This window comes from Phocoena sinus, chromosome 14 (assembly GCF_008692025.1).
Source record: "Phocoena sinus isolate mPhoSin1 chromosome 14, mPhoSin1.pri, whole genome shotgun sequence".
In the NCBI taxonomy this organism is placed as follows: Eukaryota; Metazoa; Chordata; class Mammalia; order Artiodactyla; family Phocoenidae; genus Phocoena; species Phocoena sinus.
The window spans coordinates 20,638,675-20,659,795 of NC_045776.1; the positions used below are offsets into that span (position 1 = coordinate 20,638,675).

General features: G+C 37.9%; 1 protein-coding gene across 1 annotated transcript in view; it reads right to left on the reverse strand.

Annotated features, from left to right (window-relative positions):
• Nucleotides 1–21,121, reverse strand: part of DCC (DCC netrin 1 receptor) — a 774,287-nt gene that overhangs the window by 41,078 nt on the left and 712,088 nt on the right. Inside the window, exon 27 of the mRNA XM_032654035.1 lies at nt 13,384–13,596. Within this exon, the coding sequence (XP_032509926.1) occupies nt 13,384–13,596 (213 nt within the window). The remainder of the gene's footprint in view (nt 1–13,383; nt 13,597–21,121) is intronic.

The following is a 21,121-nucleotide window of genomic DNA, read 5'->3' on the forward strand; positions in this document are numbered from 1 at the left end:
TATAAAACCCTTAGAGGAAAACATAGGAAGAACACTCTTTGACATAAATCACAGAAAGATCTTTTCTGATCCACCTCCTAGAGTAATGGAAATAAAAAGAAAAATAAACAAATGGGACCTAATGAAACTTCAAAGCTTTTGCACAGCAAAGGAAACCATAAACAAGGCAAAAAGACGACCCTCAGAATGGGAGAAAATATTTGCAAACGAATCGACGGATATAGGATTAATCTCCAGAATTTATAAACAGCTCATGCAGCTGAATATTAAAGAAACAAACAACCCAATCCAAAAATGGGCAGAAGACCTAAATAGACATTTCTGCAAAGAAGACATACAGATGGCCAAGAAGCACGTGAAAATCTGCTCAACATCGCTAATTATTAGAGAAATGCAAATCAAAACTACAATGAGGTATCACCTCACACCAGTTAGAATGAGCATCATTAGAAAATCTACAAACAAGAAATGCTGGAGAGGGTGTGGAGAAAAGGGAACCCTCTTGCCTTGTTGGTGGGAATGTAAATTGATACAGCCACTATAGAGAACAGTATGGAGGTTCCTTAAAAAACTAGAAACAGAATTACCATATGATGTGGCAATCCCACTACTGGGCATATACCCAGAGAAAACCATAATTCAAAAAGACACATGCACCCTAATGTTCATTGCAGCACTATTTACAATAGCCAGGTCATGGAAGCAACCTAAATGCCCGTCGACAGACGAATGGATAAAAAGATGTGGTACATATATACAATGGAATATTACTCCACCTTAACAAGGAACAAAATTCAGTCATTTGTTGAGACGTGGATGGATCTAGAAACTGTCTTACAGAGTGAAGTAAGTCAGAAAGAGAAAAACAAATATCGTATATTAACGCATGTATGTGGAACCTAGAAAAATGGTACAGATGAACCGGTTTGCAGGGCAGAAGTTGAGACACAGATGTAGAGAACAAACGTATGGCCACCAAGGGGGGAAAGCCACGGGGGTGGTGGGCATGGTGGTGTGATGAACTGGGAGATTGGGATTGACATGTATACACTGATGTGTATAAAACTGATGACTAATAAAAACCTGCTGTATAAAAAAATAAAATTCAAAAAGAAAACCAGTGGAAATGTAAACAATATATAGCAAACACAGAAATAAAGTCTACGTTTTCTTTTCCTTTGTGAAAGCATAAGCTAGATTATTGTGTCGGGTATAAGTATCATAGAAGAATACCAGAAAACCTCTGGATCGCAGTTTGTAAATTTACAGGTTAAGGGAGATGCCAAAATATAGGTTGAACGTTTATTATTTGTGATATTACTATTCACATAATCACTGCCCCTTTACATATATGCATTATGATACAGTTGTTCAGAAAAGTAGGGTTTGGTTTCAGAAAGTCCTAGGTTCAAACCCTTGTCCTGCCACTTAAATACAATGTGGCATTGAATGAATTATTTTATCCTTTCTGATTCCAAAATTTCTCATGTGTAAACTGGGAGAAATAATACATCACTGTCGGTGTTTTTGTCAAGATTAACTGAGAGAGTAAAGTGACAGATAAGTGCTTACTGTTGGTAATTATCATTAATGAAGTTTGCAAACATCATCGTCATGGTTAGATCAGTTCACTTTTTCCTGAGGACCTACTGGGACTCAGCACGTATTAAGCTCTACTGTTCCATTAAAGAATATTGAAAATGAGAGTCTATCATGGTATTACATGTTGGTGTAAGAAGATAAGTCATGTAAGTGTGAACTATTTAATTAGAGTCATACTACAAACAGAACACATAGCGAAACTTTTTGAGCTTTATGAGCTTTTATGAGCTTTAACCCAGGAAAGAATTAGAGAAAGTACTGATTGTGTGGCATCTGGGAGACAAGGAAGTTGGAGGAAGAGAAGGTGGCGCCTTCGTGGTTGGATGGCCTCCCCCCGGCAGATGGGGGCTCCAGGTCACCTTCCAGGAACCGGATCCTGCACCATCTGTCTAACCCACAAACTCCAGGAAAGAGATCAAGATGAGGCCTCTGAGCTGAAAACTCAAACATTCGAAACATCAAGAGACCCAGGAAAATTCCTTTTAATACACTTTTCTCCAAGGTATTTTCCAATGTTCTATCATTGTTCCTGTCTCTGGTCTGGGGTTTCTCAAATTCAAGTACTCATGTACTGGTAAGTGCTTACGGAGCACCTGTTTCCATTTAAATTCAGGAGCTCTGACCCAGAAAACAAACAAAAAACAAAAAGAGACAGACACAGTAGGATGGAGGGAGAGAGGGAGAGAGGTTTTAGTTTCTCCAATATTGATTGGAGAAACAGGTTCTTTTTCTTTAAAAACCTTCCTCTCTCCTACCCCTTCTTTACCACCGAGCCTCCTCAGACACACATTTACTCCTTAGAATTAGTTTATAGGCAATAAATGATTTATGATGATATCTTTCAGGATATTAGATAACTTAACTTCTTCACTCTTCAAATAAACATTCAATTACTTCCCATTAAAAATTATCTCTGTGATTTATACTACTGCTATTTAGAGGTTCGCCTACCCTTATGACCATGAGCAACGTTTTTAAAAATATGTTTTACAGATTTCAGATGTCAGTGTGACACTGGCTGAATCTGAAATTTACATCGAACGATGAGTCACTGTTTGGGGAAATGTGTACATAATCATTCAGTTTCTGCTGGAAGTGCTCTCCACTGTACATCAGAACACAGGTGCCAAGGATAGGTTATGATGACCCCCTTCAAGTGACAGCACATCTCCATTTCCTGCAGGAGCTCATCTTCTGGAGAAAATTTATCCTAGAGAGCTGTGGACCTTCTCTATCAGTTTTCGTTTAGGCAACAAAAATAAAAGTTTCTGAAGTGGGACCACTTTTAAGACATTTATAAATACTAATCTAACCGATTCCCTCCTCGAGCATTGAAAACTGTGCACAAAGGCCTTGGTGTTTCTACGAGAAAATGAATAAGTTAATTTTTTCACTGAGCAGGACAAGAGTGTTCCGCTCTTGGCCTTAGATTCTGGAAGGTTATCTCTGCAAAAGACATTTTGGAATTGGTCTTGCAAAACAAACAAACAAACAAAACCAAGGCAAAAGAAAAAAAGACTTTGGTGTTTATGTTCCATAGCAGAGAGCCTAAATGCAGGGTGAATGACAAAAAGGCAGCTTAAGTGGTCCTTAACTTATTTACAAATAATGAACCATTTGAAACTCTAATGAAAGCTATGAACCCACTGAATAGAAAAAACAGACACATACACACACACACACACACACACACAAATGTGAATTTAATTTCAAAAGAGTTCCTAAACCCACAAGTTTTTCCCTGAACTCCAGGTGAGGAACACATGATCTGTTTAAGAATCTCACTACTCAAAATGTGATCTACAGAAGGGCAAAATCAGCATCACCTGGATATCTTCTAGGAAACGCAGAATCTTAGGCCCTCTTTTGGGTCCACTGAATCAGAACCCGCATTTTAGTAAGCTCTGCAGGTGATTCCTAGGCATCTAAGATTTAAGAAGCTCTGCTTACATAGTCATGTTAATGGAGAGTTTAGAATTAAAAATTTATATCTCAAATCACATTTGGAAATGAGCCATACTATAATGTTCTTCATAGAACATATATACTATTTTTAAATGGATAAACAACAAGGTCCTACTGTATAGGATAAATATCCTGAGATAAACCATAATGGAAAAGAATATAACAAAGAATGTATATATATGTGTAACTGAATCACTTTGCTGTGCACTAGAAATAAACACAACATTGGAAATCAACTAGACCTCAATTAAAAATACTTAAAAAAGGACATATATTATTTGTAAATGAGAAGATGAAGGTGTCAGTAATATTTTACATGTGTTTGATGAGACATATCCTTTTTCCCACTTTCAGCAGCTCACTTCTGGGTCCTCACTTCTTACTCTGCTTTGCCCTGCTCTTCCCTCTGCAGGCTAAGCTGGAAGTGAGAGCTGGGACCTTGGAAATTCCAAAGGCTTAAGTCACCTTACATTGGTTCATCATGAGAAGCTATTCAGGAGATGCATCGTTTATAAGTGAGAGGAAGTCAAGCACCATACCACCAAATCTATACATCTACTGGACATAAATCCTTAGTGGCTTGAGGAAAAGACATTCATAACAATGGGTGGAGAGACAGATTAAGAAATTGGAGGGGGAATGCTATCTAAAGCAGTTTGGTTATTTAAAGGGGCTGGTGGGAAATAGCCTCCCGGCTGCTGGATGGATTTATGATTTAAGGGCAAGACCTGTTTAAGTGAAAGAGGCTATGCTTCTCTCTAGACTTAAGAAATGATATTCAGACAGCTCTGAGCAGATGTTCTGAAATTCTCTGCTCAAGACCATTCTGTCTTCCAAGCAAGGGCCCGTTTCATTGGCTGCCCCTTCTCTGGTGCACATACTCGTGGTGCGATACAACCTTCAGGAGTTAGATCTTGTTTCACCAGCCACTGAACCATTAAAATGTACTTTTAAACCCCCTTCCACGTGATGCCACTGTTTCTTATTATAGGGCACTGGAAACTTCACTGGGCCCAATTTATAAGGCAATATGGTCTCCAGATTATATCAAATCAGAAGCTCCTGGATTCAGGGCTAACATCTTTAACTAGCATCATTCATGTTTACATGCTTTGACTCCCTTAGGAAAATGAAACTCTTTCCGGGCTAGATTTTATTCTCCCCATTTATAGTTGTGGAAAATGGAAGCACAGAGGTTAAATGACTTATTCAAGGCCAACCTACCCAATGAATAGGGGAGCTGAGTCCTAGTGGAGTTTTATTATTTTCCTCCTGTAAGTCCTCTTTCAGTCACACTTCACTCCTGCCAAAGAGAACCGGAAGACTGGCCAAATTCTCATTACATGGTGCCTTCCTGCCTTTAGTCCTGCACCAGGCAGGCATCAGCTCAGACCTGTGTGCCCAAAACATTCTGTTTCTATTAACTAACTGTGGTACCACTCCAGGGAGGAGCCAAGAAGAAAACGAATAACTATAATTTTAAATGCAGCACCTACCAAACCTAAAGATTAAACCAATAATCTCAGACTTTAAAGGTACACTAGGTAAACACATTACTGTAGTCTGAAATATGCTGTTTCTGTAAAAAATCATGACTCAGGTGACCACAGGAGTAGAAAGATACAAACAACTGGGTAAGAGGATGGGAAATGTGAAAGAAGAATATTTAAGAAGGGCAATTTGGAGTAGATGTGAAAAGAGCAGTTGCTATAAATACCATCAAATCAAATGGGCAAAACAGTGATGGCTGTTTTGCACCAAATTAAAAAACAACTTGCTGGAATCCCTTTTACCACAAAAGATAAAGGCATTCTCCTCTGAGAGCTTTGATATTATGGTAAATAAAGAGATTCTGGCAATAAGAACATCAACCCTCTGCAAGCCTAAGATGAAAGTCTACTCTAGGAAGATGTTTAACATGGCACTTGAATTTCCCATTAAGTCCCTGCCAATAAGATAAAAGTTATAAACATTCAGAAGAAGTAGGATCTTTAAGTGGTTTTTACACATTCTCTTAGATACTGCAGGTCATATCTTCAGAAATAGTTCACTGATGGTTAAATTCTCGCTTTTAACCACAGAGATTGTTTCAGTGTGTTAGATCTTTCACAACGCATTTTCAATAATCCATTAACACAGAGGTTTATGTGAACACTTTTTGTCTGTTTCAAAATTTCCCCCGTTCCCAAAGAAAGCAACTGGAATCTGACACACACTGATGAGCCATAAGGAGGTCTGCCAAACGCTTAGAAGACTTGAGATGTACAGCGTGCAGCTCAGAATCTGTACTCAAAGGAAAACCTTTCTCTTACTTATACTCTTTCACAAAGCAAAGAAGAAATACCGAGAGAACATCCACCCTTATTCATGCAGTAATTAAGATTGCTAGAATTTCACATTTTATTCCTCTTTGAAGAGGAAAGTTTATCTAATTCCACAGATTAGAATTAGCAGGATTCAGGGGAGCAGAATTCCATAACTGGCATAATGGAGGGAGTAGTCCTCAGGACTCTATTTGCACTGGGCCTCACTCCCTCTTTTTAGGAATAAAGGGGATGCTATTCTCCTCCAATGTACTATGATCCTCAAGATATTTCGCAAGTAACAACATCTATATAGAAGTAATGAACCATGTGACCTAGCAGGTTCATAGGATATGTGGAAGGAATAATCACTGCCTTGCAAAAAACCTATTCCTCACCCTTTCACTCATCATTCTCTGTCACCCACAAGGCCACCACTCCCCAGTATAATCCGAGGACATTCTTCTTAGATTATATGTTTCAAATTATATAGTCTACTAGGTAACAAGGTTCTGAAAAAAGATTTGTTTTCATTTTCTCTATGATTATCTAGATAGCAATGCAATACTTTAACCCTAGAGTGTCTAATTGTTTAAATTTGATAATTAGCCTCAATTTTTACTTACGATCTAGCAATTCTTGGTACAATATTTTCTCTTGTTGTTTTAATTGCATAAAAATCTGATCAAAAGGACTCAAATTTTGACTCAGTGGTGCTCGTTCACCCCCTCTTCCCAATAGCTTTTTGCAGTTCTAAAAAGTATCAGCCATTCCTTTCTCACTCTTGTTGACCTTCACATGTTCTAAGCCACAATCTGAGTAATATTCTCCTGTGTGTTAACTTTTATCTTTGTTTCACACTTCCTTCTGCTCATCTTAATTTTATTACTGGACTCCAAAGCCCTGGCCATCCATGGTGCATGGTGCTGAAAGCAACAGATGTCAGTTCCCTGGCTCCTTGCCCTCCTGTAGAGGGATCCGGCAGGTTGGACAGGTGAGTTTGATAGGAGTTATTCCAGAGCTCCTGTCTAGTTCCTATCTTGCTATAACTCCTTTCCTCTGTCTAGCCTACATAAAGGAATAAAACATTTACTCAGACACTAAGCTAAATAACTCAACCTCTCTGCTAGAAAACAATTCTTTCTGAGTGATATTTAATAACTAGAATCATCCTAGAAGCCTGCTTGTAGGGGAAAAGTCAATCTGAGAATAACTACTCACAGCACAGAAAGCTAACTAAAATCCTTTATTTTTCTTCAGCGTTCTATTTCTCTGAATTTCTTCAACTAGGCCATTAGCTCAACTGTTGCCCTTGGGCAAGCTGCTTAACCTTTTCAGGTTTCAGTTTTGTCATTTATAAGTGAGGTACCAGTCACGTGGCTTACTCATAAAGTGTCCTCTAGAAATGGTTTCCCTCTCTTTGAGGCAGTTAGCAGAGATTTTTTTCTATTTAAATACTGGAACGCCATACTAAAGGAAATAGTATTTTATTAAAACACCAAGTAGGTTCCAGAGTCACAAATATTGGTGATGTATAAAGCAAACTTGACTTAATTACATTTACCAAGTAATCATTTAGAATGACTAGACCAAATCAAATCAAATTTCATCTATTAAAAAAATGATCTGTTGGGAATGAGGACAAGACAATTTCAAGGGGGTACCTACCAAAAAAAACCACAACAAAAAAACCAAAAACACACACAGAGATGAGCCTACACATGAGATCAAACGTGAAGGAGGCGATGTAATTTTCCACTCTGAAATTGATTGGTGGTACTGGCTCCAAAAACATCAAATCAACACATCTTTCCCACTTAACTGTGCCAGTGATTTATTTGATCTGACTGGCCTGAAAAGTGACCTCTGGTTCCACCTGCTAAAGGATGTCTGACCTCTGCCTGTGACTCGTTTCAGCAGAATGGAATACTCAGGTGGAATCCTAATGAACACCCCCAACGGTAGACTACAGGTGACTCAGGGGAAGGAATTGTATTAATGTATCATAGTAATTTATTGGCAGTTTTGTGTGATAGTATATTTACTGAATGAGGCCTGCCAAAAAGATCAGGTTATAGCAGGAACACATGATTTTCCAACCACCCATAAAATATAAATCAAATGCCTTTTCTGTCCACGTCAGCCACCTCCACCCACTCCTTGTCCTCAGTTCTCAGACAAATTGAAGCACATGCCGCAATCTGTAGAAGGAAAATCAAACTCAATTTCGCAGTACAATGAAGTGAGTTTTGGTCTTGTCATGTCCACTGACATATCGATCCCTAGAAGATTGAAAAGATCAGGATGTTCTAGGTTTTCGCTTTTATAAATAAAAACATGTGGAAATGCAATGTGTAAATGGAGGGCAATACAGCACGTATGCAGCTTTACAAAGATGCAAGAACTCCAGGGGGGCTAATGTTGTAAAACAGCGCTACGATATAAAAGTCACTATTTAAGAGGTCACATTTTCTTTCCCTTTAGAATTACAGCCTCAGAAGACAAATGGTCTCCTAATCCAGGTTCATTTAAAGTGCAGCTGATCAGTTCACAGCTAAAAGGAATTTTAACTGGAGAAGAAAAACAAAAAAACAGCCTATCTTGGCCCTTTGTAGAATTTATGTCAGATCTATAATGCCATAAACCCAACACTCTTATCAAACATTTTCTATTTAATCTGAAAGGGGACTGAGCCAAATCACTTATATGTTCACATCTGTGATTTGCAAAGTGCAGTATGTGTAGCCTCCCCGATATGTGTAAAGACCACACAGAGATGAAGCATTAAGAAATGGAACCACTTTATCACGAGGTGCTGATGAAATTGTAAGAAATACCATAAAACACCCTAGAGTCTAGTAAGCTAAACTTCTAACTGTGGAAGGAAAAAATAAAGGAATGAACCTGTGTTTTCAGGTAGGTACAATGTCACTCGTTATGACAACAAGATGATTTTCTAATTACCATTTACTAGAGAAATACTGCAAAATTCTCTGCAACCCCATGGAAGTCATTACTGCGTATTATGTGGTGCCCTATACCTCACAGAAAACTGCTGCAAACATAGCTTCGCATGCCTTTTCGGAAGGCAAACTGAGGTACAGATCGATAATGTTGCCCAAGAAAAACCACACACAGGAATTTGAGGAGGGAAAGAACTTCTTCACTGATCCTAATTTAAATGGTTTCAAACCAGAAGGAACTTCTCGTTGGGCGTGATCTTTAAAAATTACAGCGATGCCTCACGTCACCATATTCTAAAGTGACTACTTGTGGTAAGTAAAGATAAGTTCATTAGTAATTACACAGTCCTTTATTGTGAAACCCAGAGAAAAATTATTTGAGGTATCTTTTTAAGCCAACAAGAGAATGACTTTACTTCTTCAATCAGTTTGACTACAGTAATGATTTTCTTAGAATTAAAATTTGTCGAAAGCTCTAAATATTTCATCTTTTAGACTAAGAAGCAAGTAGTTAATGTCACAGCTAATACATTTGTCAGTCTGCTAATTTTCTTTTTCTATTAGAATAGGTAAACATCAGCCCTTTCTTAAAAGCATACTATTTACCATGTGTCAGGAGCAATGCAGGGAGAACTTATTTGAAAATCATGAGGTAGGGCATTATGAAATGAACAGGAACCACAGGGAGACAATAAGAGAAACAAAAAAGGGAAAGGCCTTTAATAATTCACAAGTGATGGTGGGGTGTGCTTCAGGTGAGTGGGGGAGGATGGTATTTACTATGAAAAAAATAAAATCAACCCCCAAAATGCAAGCCAGAGATACTGGAAAATCTGAAAGAAAAGATAGTTTGTAAGAAATAGTTCCACTAAAAACAAAAACAACATTAAAACAAAAGAAGACTTATAAACGTGCAATGGAAATAAAAGAAAATGAGATCTTGTCCACATGACGTTAGAACAGAGAACGGTTCTTCAAATATGCTTATTATTTGAGAGAATAGGTGTAGAGAGAGAAGAACAAACTCTCCATCTTTTAAAGATATAATACATTCATTTATGCTACATTGTGCCAGATTTTGTTTAAGGCAGCTTCGGTTTTACTGTAACTAGAAGAAAACAATAACTAGTAAATAATAAAGGTTAAGTGCTTTGTTCTGCCTATTATCAGATGTTCTTTCTAAAATTAGGATCATTGGGTCATTTTGGGGTCATTTTTTGTTATTATAGATCACTTGGAGCATGGGTTGATATCCAAACCTTGTGTTCCAAACCAAATATTACTGCCACAGCAAAATTTTCATTTAAAATGGACTTTTGGGGCTTCCCTGGTGGCGCAGTGGTTGAGAGTCCGCCTGCCGATGCAGGGGACACGGGTTCGTGCCCCGGTCTGGGAGGATCCCACATGCCGCGGAGCGGCTGGGCCCGTGAGCCATGGCCGCTGAGCCTGCGCGTCCGGAGCCTGTCCTCCGCAACGGGAGAGGCCACAACAGTGAGAGGCCCGCGTAACGCATAAAAAAAAAAAAAAAAAAAAAAAATGGACTTTTGAATATCATTTCCATCTTTTTTCTCTGTATTACATAGTTCCTCAAAAACAAGACCTTTACTTCCAAATAAAGAGAATAGTCAACAGTATAAAGTACTATAGCACTTTAGTTTCTTGGTTTTATAAAATTGGTATTCTCAGTATAAAATAGTTAAACATCTCTAGAAGAAGTGGACAAATTCTCAGAAAGGTACAATCTCCCAAGACTGAACCAGGAAGAAATAGAAAATATGAGCAGACCAGTTACAAGTACTGAAATTGAATCAGTCATTTAAAAACTCTCAACAAGCAAAAGTCCAGGACCAGATGGCTTCACAAGTGAATTCTACCAAACATTTAGAGAAGAGTTAACACTTATCCTTCTGAAACTATTCCAAAAAAATTGCAGAGGAAGGAACACTTCCGAACTCACTCTATGAGGCCAGCATCACCCTGATACCAAAATCAGACAAAGAAAACACACAAAAAAGAAAATTACAGGCCAATGTCACTGATGAATATAGATGCAAAAATCCTCAACAAAATACTAGCAAATTGAATCCAACAACACATTAAAAGGATCACACACCACGATCAAGTAGGATTTATCCCAGGGATGCGAGGATTTTTCATATCCACAAATCAATCAGTGTGATATGCCACAGTAACAAACTGAAGAATAAAAACCATACGATCATCTCAATAGGTGCAGAAAAAGCTTTTGACAAAATTCTCATCTTTCCTTATTAAAATGTGAGGGAAGAAGCCTTGTGAGAAAATGGTATTCCCCAACTCAGAATTATTTCAGATGTTCCACATTTTTTTCTTTTTATCAGTTTTAGAATGAGTTAATTTAATAGGCTTTAAAAGATTATCTTTGTTTCTGTCATTAAATGAGTTAGACGTAAACTAAGAGTTACAAATGAGTTCCTAAAAGCTCAGAACCCATGCTTTCTGCAGTTAAAGAAAGGTGGGAAAAGATGCACCACTCCCTAGCTGTGTAGACTTCGATATGCTACTTAGATGCTCTGTGTCACAATTTCCTTATCCATGAAATGGGGTTAAGAAAGTAGCAACCTCACCAAGTTTTGAGGATCATATGCCATACTACAAGTCTTCAGAAGCATGCAGGTCACACAGCACATGTTCAGTAAAGGTTAGTTGTCAGTAGTAGTTGCAATTAACCTGCCGTCTATCCTGAATATGTCTCCTCCAAGATCATTTCCTTTGGTTGGTATTTCAGCGGGAAACTGAGTGTAGCCAGAAATCACCAGGCGGCATGCTCTTGACACAGGAGTTTCATGAAATCAATTTTCTTGCTTCAAATTGTCCCTGTTTCAACTAGTAAAGACCTCATAGCTTTGGGGCAATACCAAGTAGCAGATTCTCGTCATGATGTGTATGTGGGATATATACGTGGGGAGTGGGAGAAGGTCTTGGACCATATAGACTTGCTTTAAATCCTAGTGTGGGCTTCTTTTGGGCTAGAAGAGCCGTCTCCTGTGAAATGAAGTCATGACCTGCAGTCATGTGTCAGAGAAGCCTATGTGTCAGAGAAGACCCCATCCTGCCCAGGCGCAACATGTAGTGTGCGTCTCAAGGGATGGAGTCCCACATCCCTCCTGCAGCCGAGCGTCCATATGAGACACTACATGAATGGTGAGAACACCAGAGATGATTCACACAAATCGATTAATATGATGCCAGGAACAAGATATAGTCTTAATGTTAATATAAATTTAAGATTCATAATTGCAGTCTTCTTTTTCCCAGTTTAAGCAGTCGCTGTGAGGTTTACGTACTAACGCAGTGACTAAAATCGCTGTGGGTATGGATCTGAGTAACAGAAACTAACTCAAATGTATTTGTACAGTGGCCGATGGGTCCATGCAGCTGCCTGTGTCTATTAAGGGGGCCTCTCTATGTACTTGGAACCATTGAACATTACTAGCTTACTCCTAATTTTGGAACTGACATACCATCACTTCCATTGCATTCTTTGGTCACCAGACCAACCCTGGTGAAATGTGGCAGAGAACTCCTTATACCATCTACCTGAAGCCCCCATTCCCTTTTGCCTTAGAGGACCAACATCACCAAAGATTTGCCTTCATGTTTTCCTTGCAACGCTGCACTTTAACCTAAGAATGATGCCAATATTCCAAATAATTTTGAGCACTATGTAGTTCTCTGTGTATCTACTTAACTAGCTACTGACCTGTATTTCATCCTATCTATTTGTTCCTCCTCTCCTCTCCCCCTCTTCCTCCTCCTTCTCCTCCTTCTTCTTCTTCCTTTGTCCCTCTCTGTGCCCCCTTCATCTCCCTAACCCCTAAGAGAAACGAAAAGGAGCTCTGGTTCAGCCTCACTGGATACCAGCTAAGGTAATAAAATGAACACTGCACTGGGAATTAGGGACTCTGGTTCTCCTCTCTGCCATTTGACATTCTTAGAAAGGAAACATAGAGATGTTACTTCCTATCTATCTAAGTTGTGGTTTCTCTATTTCTAAAATTAGGAAGTTAGACGCTACACTGGTCTGATATGCCTTTCTGGCCCTGGAACTCTAAAATAAGAACCCCTGCAAGATGACTAATGAAAAGAACAAAGCAGAATTATGAGATTTACAGGCATTTCTCTAAAAAGTGATTTTGCAGACTTCTATACCTTTTACTCTAGTCTTGGAGTCTGGCTTTAAATCCTACAACTCATGTGTCAGACAGAAGAACTTTTCCAGTATTCTCTAGTGGGCATACCTATAGCACACATTAAAAGTACTAGACTGACATTCAGGATCCATGAACAACTTTCCAAAGGAATGAAAGGTGCCTACAACCAGCCAGTTGCTTATAAGGCAAATACTTAAAAGCTGCACCACAAACATCAGTGAAAGACACGAGCACACGGGGCTCATAATCAATGTCAAAAAGATACATTATGTCCAGGCCTTCTCGGAACCCTCATGTACTTACGGTGCAGCGACCAGGGATAACAAAGCTTTTAAGTGTAAACAAATGGGCACTTACCTGACTGAGACAAAAGCGGTGTATAAGGGATTTTCGGTTCTATTGCACTCATCGGTGGAGGTAGCAAAGGGTTGGCGAAGCTGCGGAGTGGATGAGTTGGTCGAACACAGGCTGTGGGGATGGTTCTGCTGGGTGCCTCCTCACCGCTGGGATGCTCAGGCTGTGCTGGGGGCAACATGGGCGGCTGTTGGGTGGCCGGTCCTTCGCTCACTGCTGCAAGGGAGACAAAAAAAAGCCATTCATAATCCGTGACAAAGTGGGCTTTCCCTAAGTCACCCGAAGGGGCCCTGGAGCAGTTCAGAGAGTTATTGCCAGGATCTGACTAATCCATTCTTCACGTTGAGAACATTCCATCCCTCTACCCTCATATATTTAAGGGATAGGATAACACTGCCCCTTTAAACAGTAGAAATAGACCCAGCAGGACAGGACTCTATCTTCCGGGGAGAGTAGTAAAATATACACGGCACTGACTGTATTGCCTGAATTGTCTGGGCCTTGCAATCATAAGTGAAAAAGCGAGAAAAAAAAGAGTTATTTCTCCTTTCATAAGTAGCGATGTCAGTGACATTCAATGTACCAAACCCGGCTACGGCTGCATTATTATCTACCAGCCGATATGCCAATTTTTTTAAACATGCCATGTCAACTGTCAGACAAATCAGAGTTACCGGGTGCTCAAGGCATTGCTAATAAAGTGATACGAATAATAACCATTATCATTATCCTCCATAACAAAACAGAAGCACATCCAGCTAAGAAGTTATAGGAGAGATGAATCTGCTGAAACAAGTTGCCTGAATGCAGAATTGCAATGTTTCCTCTTTGGTAGCAAACACTGTAATTTTCAGTCAGATTACTATGGTTAGAGAGGTTTCACACAGCCGTCTGGGACAAGCCTTTGGCTATCTGGACAGTTTTACGTGCGGAAACACCCCTTTTCTCCAGAGAACACAGTTTAGTTTGACCAAAACACTGTTTATCATGCTGAGGATGCTGTGATTTGACTTCATTCATTCATATTCAGAGTCAACAGATCCCAGTTAAATTGAAAATGAACAGAGCTGCATAGCAGGTATAAGTGTGGATGAAAGAAGAGTATTTCTGAGGACTTATTTCTTTAAAAAGTGCTACTGGGTAAAGTGGAAAAAAATACAGTGATAGAAGATAATCTCTCACTTTTGAAAGAGAATTTCTATGCAGGAAATATTTCGAGATAATTAGTTTGTGAGATAATTTTGAGACACCTCTCTGGGAGGCTCAGTGAGGTCAGCAAAGGGCAGAGGAGATGGAAAATCTGATAATGCTGAAGGGGGTGGAGATTAAAGACACAAAAGATCAAGATATCATATTAAAGAGATGCAAAAGTGAAATGCGCCTGCAGAGGGTATCTGATATTAAAACTCATTTGTCTATATTCACAAAGGGTTAGAGGTCCTCTGGGTCACTGAGCGGGCTTCAGGCTTACCCCATTCAAAGATGGAGATGAGGAGATACAGGGTTGGCCCAGGACAGATGCAGTCACTTAGCAAATGGAACCAGAAAATGGGCAAAGACTTGATTAAAGATTTCTTCAAATATGGAAAGTGTAATCCAGCAAACTGGATAGAACTCTGAGGGCAAGAGCAGTTTGAAGAGAAGTACCTTATCTCTAGGCTAGGAAGTCCTATCAAAAATGGAGAGGAGAAACACATGCAGGTACAATCTCAAGGTTAAAGTATGGGGCTGCAAGGAAAACATTAAGGCAAATCTTTGGTGATGTTGGTTCTCTAAGGCAAAAGGGAATGGGGGCTTCAGGTAGGTGGTATAAGGAGCTAAACTGCTTTTAAGAATGTAAAGGGAAAGAGGAACGTGTGTGTTCAATCAAGATGGTATAATTAGGTGGTTGAGAGTATAGTTTTAGAAACAAAGAAAATTAGGAAGGTTTTACTCTAGACTCATATTTAGTCTAAAGGAACAAATGACCAACGGTCAGTTGTCCAAATAAAAATACAGTATCTCTCAGATCTAGATCAGAGAGAAGCAGCTGCAGGAACCTACAACAAGGTCCTTCTTTATTACCAAAGGGCTGGTTTTTATTAAATGGTCCATATCATCATATTAAAAATGCCTCTCCAAGAAAAGAAAGTTCACAGTTTTCCTCAGAAATCTGCTGTAATTCTCTCTATTGAAGATGGACTGCAGTAAATCCATATCATATTTTGAAAACTGCTTTAGTTATTACAGAAATAATAATGTTTTGTGATGTCTTTCTTTTCTTCATTCCTTCCTTCATATTTTCTTTTTCTATTCTTCTACATTTTTGAAATCAAATAGATCTAAGTTAAAATATTATTGTGATCATAGGTTTAATAAAACTTACATGCACTTTTTTTAGTCTTCTAAAATTTAGTTACTTTAAAACCTCAGGCTTCACATGAATTCTGTTGACTTCAGTGAATTTTAGGGGGGGAACTCCCATTTTTCTTCTCTTCAGCATATTTGAAAATAAAAATGCTGTGCATGCCTAGTCCTCCATTCCCAAGTTTTCAGTTGGCCACCATGATTCCCACTGGGAACATCACAATGTGGTTCTTGACTTTGAGAGAAGTAATGGTGCCTTGATATCAATGGACCAGCTCTTTAGCAAAATCAATACTTAGCACCACATAGTGAAAAGGAACGTGCCTAATGCAATGTGCTAGGTGGAATGGGAGGGTCCAGCCTCAACACTGAATGTATCAGTAATGCATAAGGGACTGTTTTTGTTTTGTTCAAAACGTTAATTTTGCTTAATACCTAATACAATGGACAAGGTACAGGTTTTCCATAGACAATTCATAATGCTTATATTTTACATAGAGCAAAAAAAAAAAATGCCTTTTAGAAATGGCTGACATCTAAGGCAGTGAAAACACACTCAGACAAACACAACAGCAACTGCTCCACTGGAAAAGCTCTCATTTCAGATGAGCCCGTTTGGCCAGTTCAGGTGCCAGCTTCAGGACACCTATGTGAAACAGATTTGCTCTGTGACATGATATTTAGCTGTACTAAGAGCTCTAAAAGCAAAGAAAACCTCCTTTCACCCACGAAGTGCAGCTTCCCTGCAATTCAGACACTAAAGTGAGAAGCAAATATGTACTGGCAAGGCACTCCTTTTCAAATGATGAAATAGTAGGAATGCATTGTACAAATAGCATACAATTACACAGCAGAGTCAAATCTCAAGGCACTTTTAATAATTAATGTCAACACATAAATAATTGCTATGGAATAACTGGCAAAACTATTGCAAAAATGGAAATGAGGATTTTTCTTCCATCTAAAATTGCAATATTTGAAAGAAATACAGCACTCATAACTCTAAGCAAAGACACTTTAAGACTCGAACATTTTTAGGAACATAATTCACTCATTAATCTCAGAAGAACAAGATCGTGCAATAATCTTAAGTAACCCCAATTCCTCACAGTTGGGATTTTTTTAAAAGACCCGAGAGAAAAATTCATGAACTCTACTGTGCTGATCTTATTTAGGTCAAGTTCCATTTGTTAATTGATTTCCAATTTGGCGGAGAGGCGGGGCAGAAAAATAACATGGATAAAGTTGACCAGCTTTCTCACCAAGACCGTGCGGACACTGAAAACAATAGTGGAAATCATCTACTCTTCTCTAGTACCTGTTTCAAAAATGAGGAAGTGGGGGCGCTGATTTTATACTGATTTGTAGAAATGAGGCCTCAAGATGATTATTTGAAGTTTTCAAAATATAGCACTTTTCCGTGTCCCCCAAAGGCCAGTTACTTTGCCTATTGAGGCTAAGAGCAGAACTGCAGTGCATTAGTAGGAAGAGGAAAGATTTGTCCATCATGACTGTATAAAGCTTTATCCATGGATCACCAAATATGTGTTATGCAAATGTACTTTAACCTATATCTTTCCTTTCCTTATGGGAGGGGAGAAATTCAGCTTTATTTGTGTCTTCAGAAAGCAGCAGTCTTCGGGGGCAGAGTTTTAGTGATCCATCTCTCAAAGTCAAAGGTCTTTCTGATAACTTTTGAGGAAGGAGAGTTGCCCCATTTCACACAGTCAAATGCTTCGTTTCCTGTGTGTGCCTTTCACTGTTTTTCAAGGTGACTAATAAGACATCTCCAGCCAGAGGCATGAAATGTTTTCTGCTTGAGAGAGAACAGGGATGCTTAGTGTTCTCCAAGGCATTTAGAAACTGATACTGAATGACTGGAAGTTAACTGTTTCTGACAGTGATTTAGAGAATATTTAGTTTCCTAGAAAAGAGGATGCGTTGTTTTTTTTTCTTTTCTAAGCAAGCACTTAGAAACACATATTAGTTCCTATACCTTTTGCATTTCACATAGCTTTGGTCAAAAAATACTTGAAGAATGACTGAGTATATATTTTAAAAACATGTGAAATCTTGGCCAGGAGTAGAATGCCTATGCCTTTTAATTTTAGATGAGAGTCAAGAATTATTAAACTAAGAATTCTGTTAAGAATCTTTTATTTGCATAACTTTCTATAATAGTTATATCATCTATTTTATGTTTGTATTATATATTATGTAATAGTTACATAATTAAATTTATTTAATAATCCTTACTTTTAAATAAATTAACAAAATAAAAAATCTACTAAGGAGACTAAATTTTTCTCCCTTCCTTCTTCCCTCCCTCCCTTCCTTCTCTCTCTCTCTCTTTTTTCTTTCTTTCTTTCTAATAGACCTTAATTTTTAGAGCAGTTTTTAGGCTCCTAGCAAAATTGAGTGGAACATACAGAGATTCACCCTCTGACCCCAGATATGCACAGCCTCCCCACAATCAAAATTTTGCACCAGAGTGGTCCATGAGACTAATCACAGATATAAACAAATCTGTGGTCCTTAACCACAGATGAAAACAAATTTTATACTAGCTCATTTATTGTTTTTATTTTTTTCACTGAAATTTAACTTTTGGAATCAAAGAGTAAATGGGATGCTGGATTTTCCGAAGGAGATGATGCTTTTAAAAATGGAAAAGGATCTACAGGAACACCCATGAATAAAATAGCTAATTGCTAGTTTTAAACAAAGTAGTGAACTTTGGCTGTCTCAGTCTTGCTGGAATGAACTGATAAAAGCCATTCTTACACTTTCTTTTAAAGTTAGAGAATATAAATGAAATCAAAAGAAAGCAGTAAACCAAACTAAAACTATAAACCTCTCTTTTCTGTTGGGGATAGTTCATTTCAGAAGTTGAAGAAGGGACTTGTGGGTTCTGAATTCTTTGACTGGAATCATCGTCCTAGTTGTCTGGGGATTCGGAAATTTTGGGTTGTTGAACTTGTCACACCTTTCGTATTTAAATTCCTTCAGTATGGTTTGGGGGGCTTTGTTCTTCGAGTTTCTGCACACAACTCTATTCTCTAGACATGATGTGCAGTGAGAAAAAGAAAAATAAATATAATTATCTCTTGGTAGATTCCTAACGCCTTTTAATTCTAACCTTGTTACATCTAGATGATTTATGATTTCTTAGAGCTGTCCCTGTTGAGTTGGAAAACATATAGCTACCCCACAAATATATTTTATTGCTGTTACCATCTTATCTATTATGAAATATCCCATCTCACAGGAGCTGCTGAGTCACCCGTTCGTAACAAGGAGAAGAATGCCATAAAATAGATTTTAAAATGCTGTGCTTGAAGGAAAAAAAACAAAACAAATGGCACAGGAAAAATCACCAGGGTATATATAATAGCTTGAGATTCTTTCTCCATTCCTACATTCCTTGAAACAAATGAAATACTACTCTCAGGATACAAAATCAATATACAAAAATCAGTTGCATTTTTATATGCTAACAGCAAACTATCAGAGAGAGAAATTAAGAAAACAATCTCATTTACAATAGCATCAAAAAGAACAAAATACTTAGGAATAAATTTAACCAAGGAGGCGAAAGAGCTCTACACTGAACACTACAAGACTTTGATGAAAGAAATTGAATAAGCTGCAAAAGATGTAAAGATAGACTGTGTTTATGGATTGGAAGAATTAATATTTGATGAAAGAAATTGATGAAAGAAGACTTTGATGAAAGACTTTGATGAAAGAAATTGAACAAGCTACAAAAGATGGAAAGATAGACTGTGTTCATGGATTGGAAGAATTAATATTGTTAAAATTACTACCCAAAGCCATCTATATATTCAATGCAATCCCTACTGTAATTCCAATGTCATTTTTACAGAAATAGAGAAAAAAATCCTAAAATTTGTATGAAATTCTGAATAGCTGAAAGCAATCCTAAGGACAAAGCTGGAGGCATCAAAGTTCCTGATTTCAAACTATCCCACAAAACTATAGCAATTAAAACAGTATAGTACTAGCATAAAACAGACACAGACCAATGGAACAGAATTGAGAGCCCAAATAAATCTCCACATATAAAAATCAACTAATATTTAACAAGGAATCCAATAATATATCATGGGGAAAGAAGAGTCTCTTCAATAAATGGTGGTGGGAAAACTGGATAGTCACATGTGAAAGAATAAAACTGTACCCCTATCTGGTACCATCCGCAAAAATAAACTCAAAATGGATTAAAGGCTTGAACATAAGACCTGGAACTGTAAAACTCCTGAAAGAAAACTTAGACATTGGTCTTGGCAATGATTTTTTTGATTGGACACCAAAAGCAAAGCTAACAAGAGCAAAAATAAGCAAGTGGAACTACATCAAATTAAACAGCTTCTACAAAGAAAGAAAATGAAAAGGTAAGGGGAGAAAATTCTTACAAATCAAACATCTGATAAGTGGTTAATATACAAAATATATAAAGAACACATACAACTCAATAGCAAAAAGACAATGTGATTAAAAAATGGGCAGAGGAACTGAATGGATATTATTCCGAAGAGGGAATATAAAAGACCAACAGATAGATGAAAAGGTGCTCAACATCACTGATCATTAGGGAAATGCAAATCAAAACCACAATGAGATACCACCTCACATCTATTAGAATGGCTAAAATAAAAAAAACAAGAGATAACAAGTCTTGGCAAGGATATGCAGAAAGAGAAACACTTTTGCACTGTTAGTAGGAATATAAATGAGTGCAGCCACTATAGAAAACAGTATGGAAGTTCCTTAGGAAATTAAAAATTGAACAATCATATGATCCAGTCATCCCACTTCTGGGTGTAGCCAAAGGCAATCAGGATATCAAAGAGATATCTGCACTCCTGTGCTTGTTGCAGCATTATTCACAATAGCCAAAACAATGAAAAAGCTAAGTTTATGTCCAGGATGAATGGGTAAAGAAGATGTGAGATGTGTATCTATCTATATTTATATTTATATCTATATCTATATCTACATCTACATCTCTATCTATCTATCTATCTATCTATCTTATTCAGCCATGAGAAAGAAGGACATCCAGCCATTTGCAACAACATAGATAGACCTTGAGGACATCATGCTGAATGAGATAAGTCAGACAGAGAAAGACATACATTATATAACATCACTTATATGTGGAATCTAAAAAAGCCAAACTCGTAGAAATAGAAACTAGAATTATGTTCACCAGGGGCTGGGGGTTGAGAGAAGAAGGGAGATATTGGTCAGAGTACAAACTTCCACTTATAAGATGAATAAGTTCTGGGGATCTAATGTACAGCATAGTGATTATAGTTAATGATACTGTATTATACACTTGAAAGTTGCTAAGAGAGTAGCTCTTAAATAT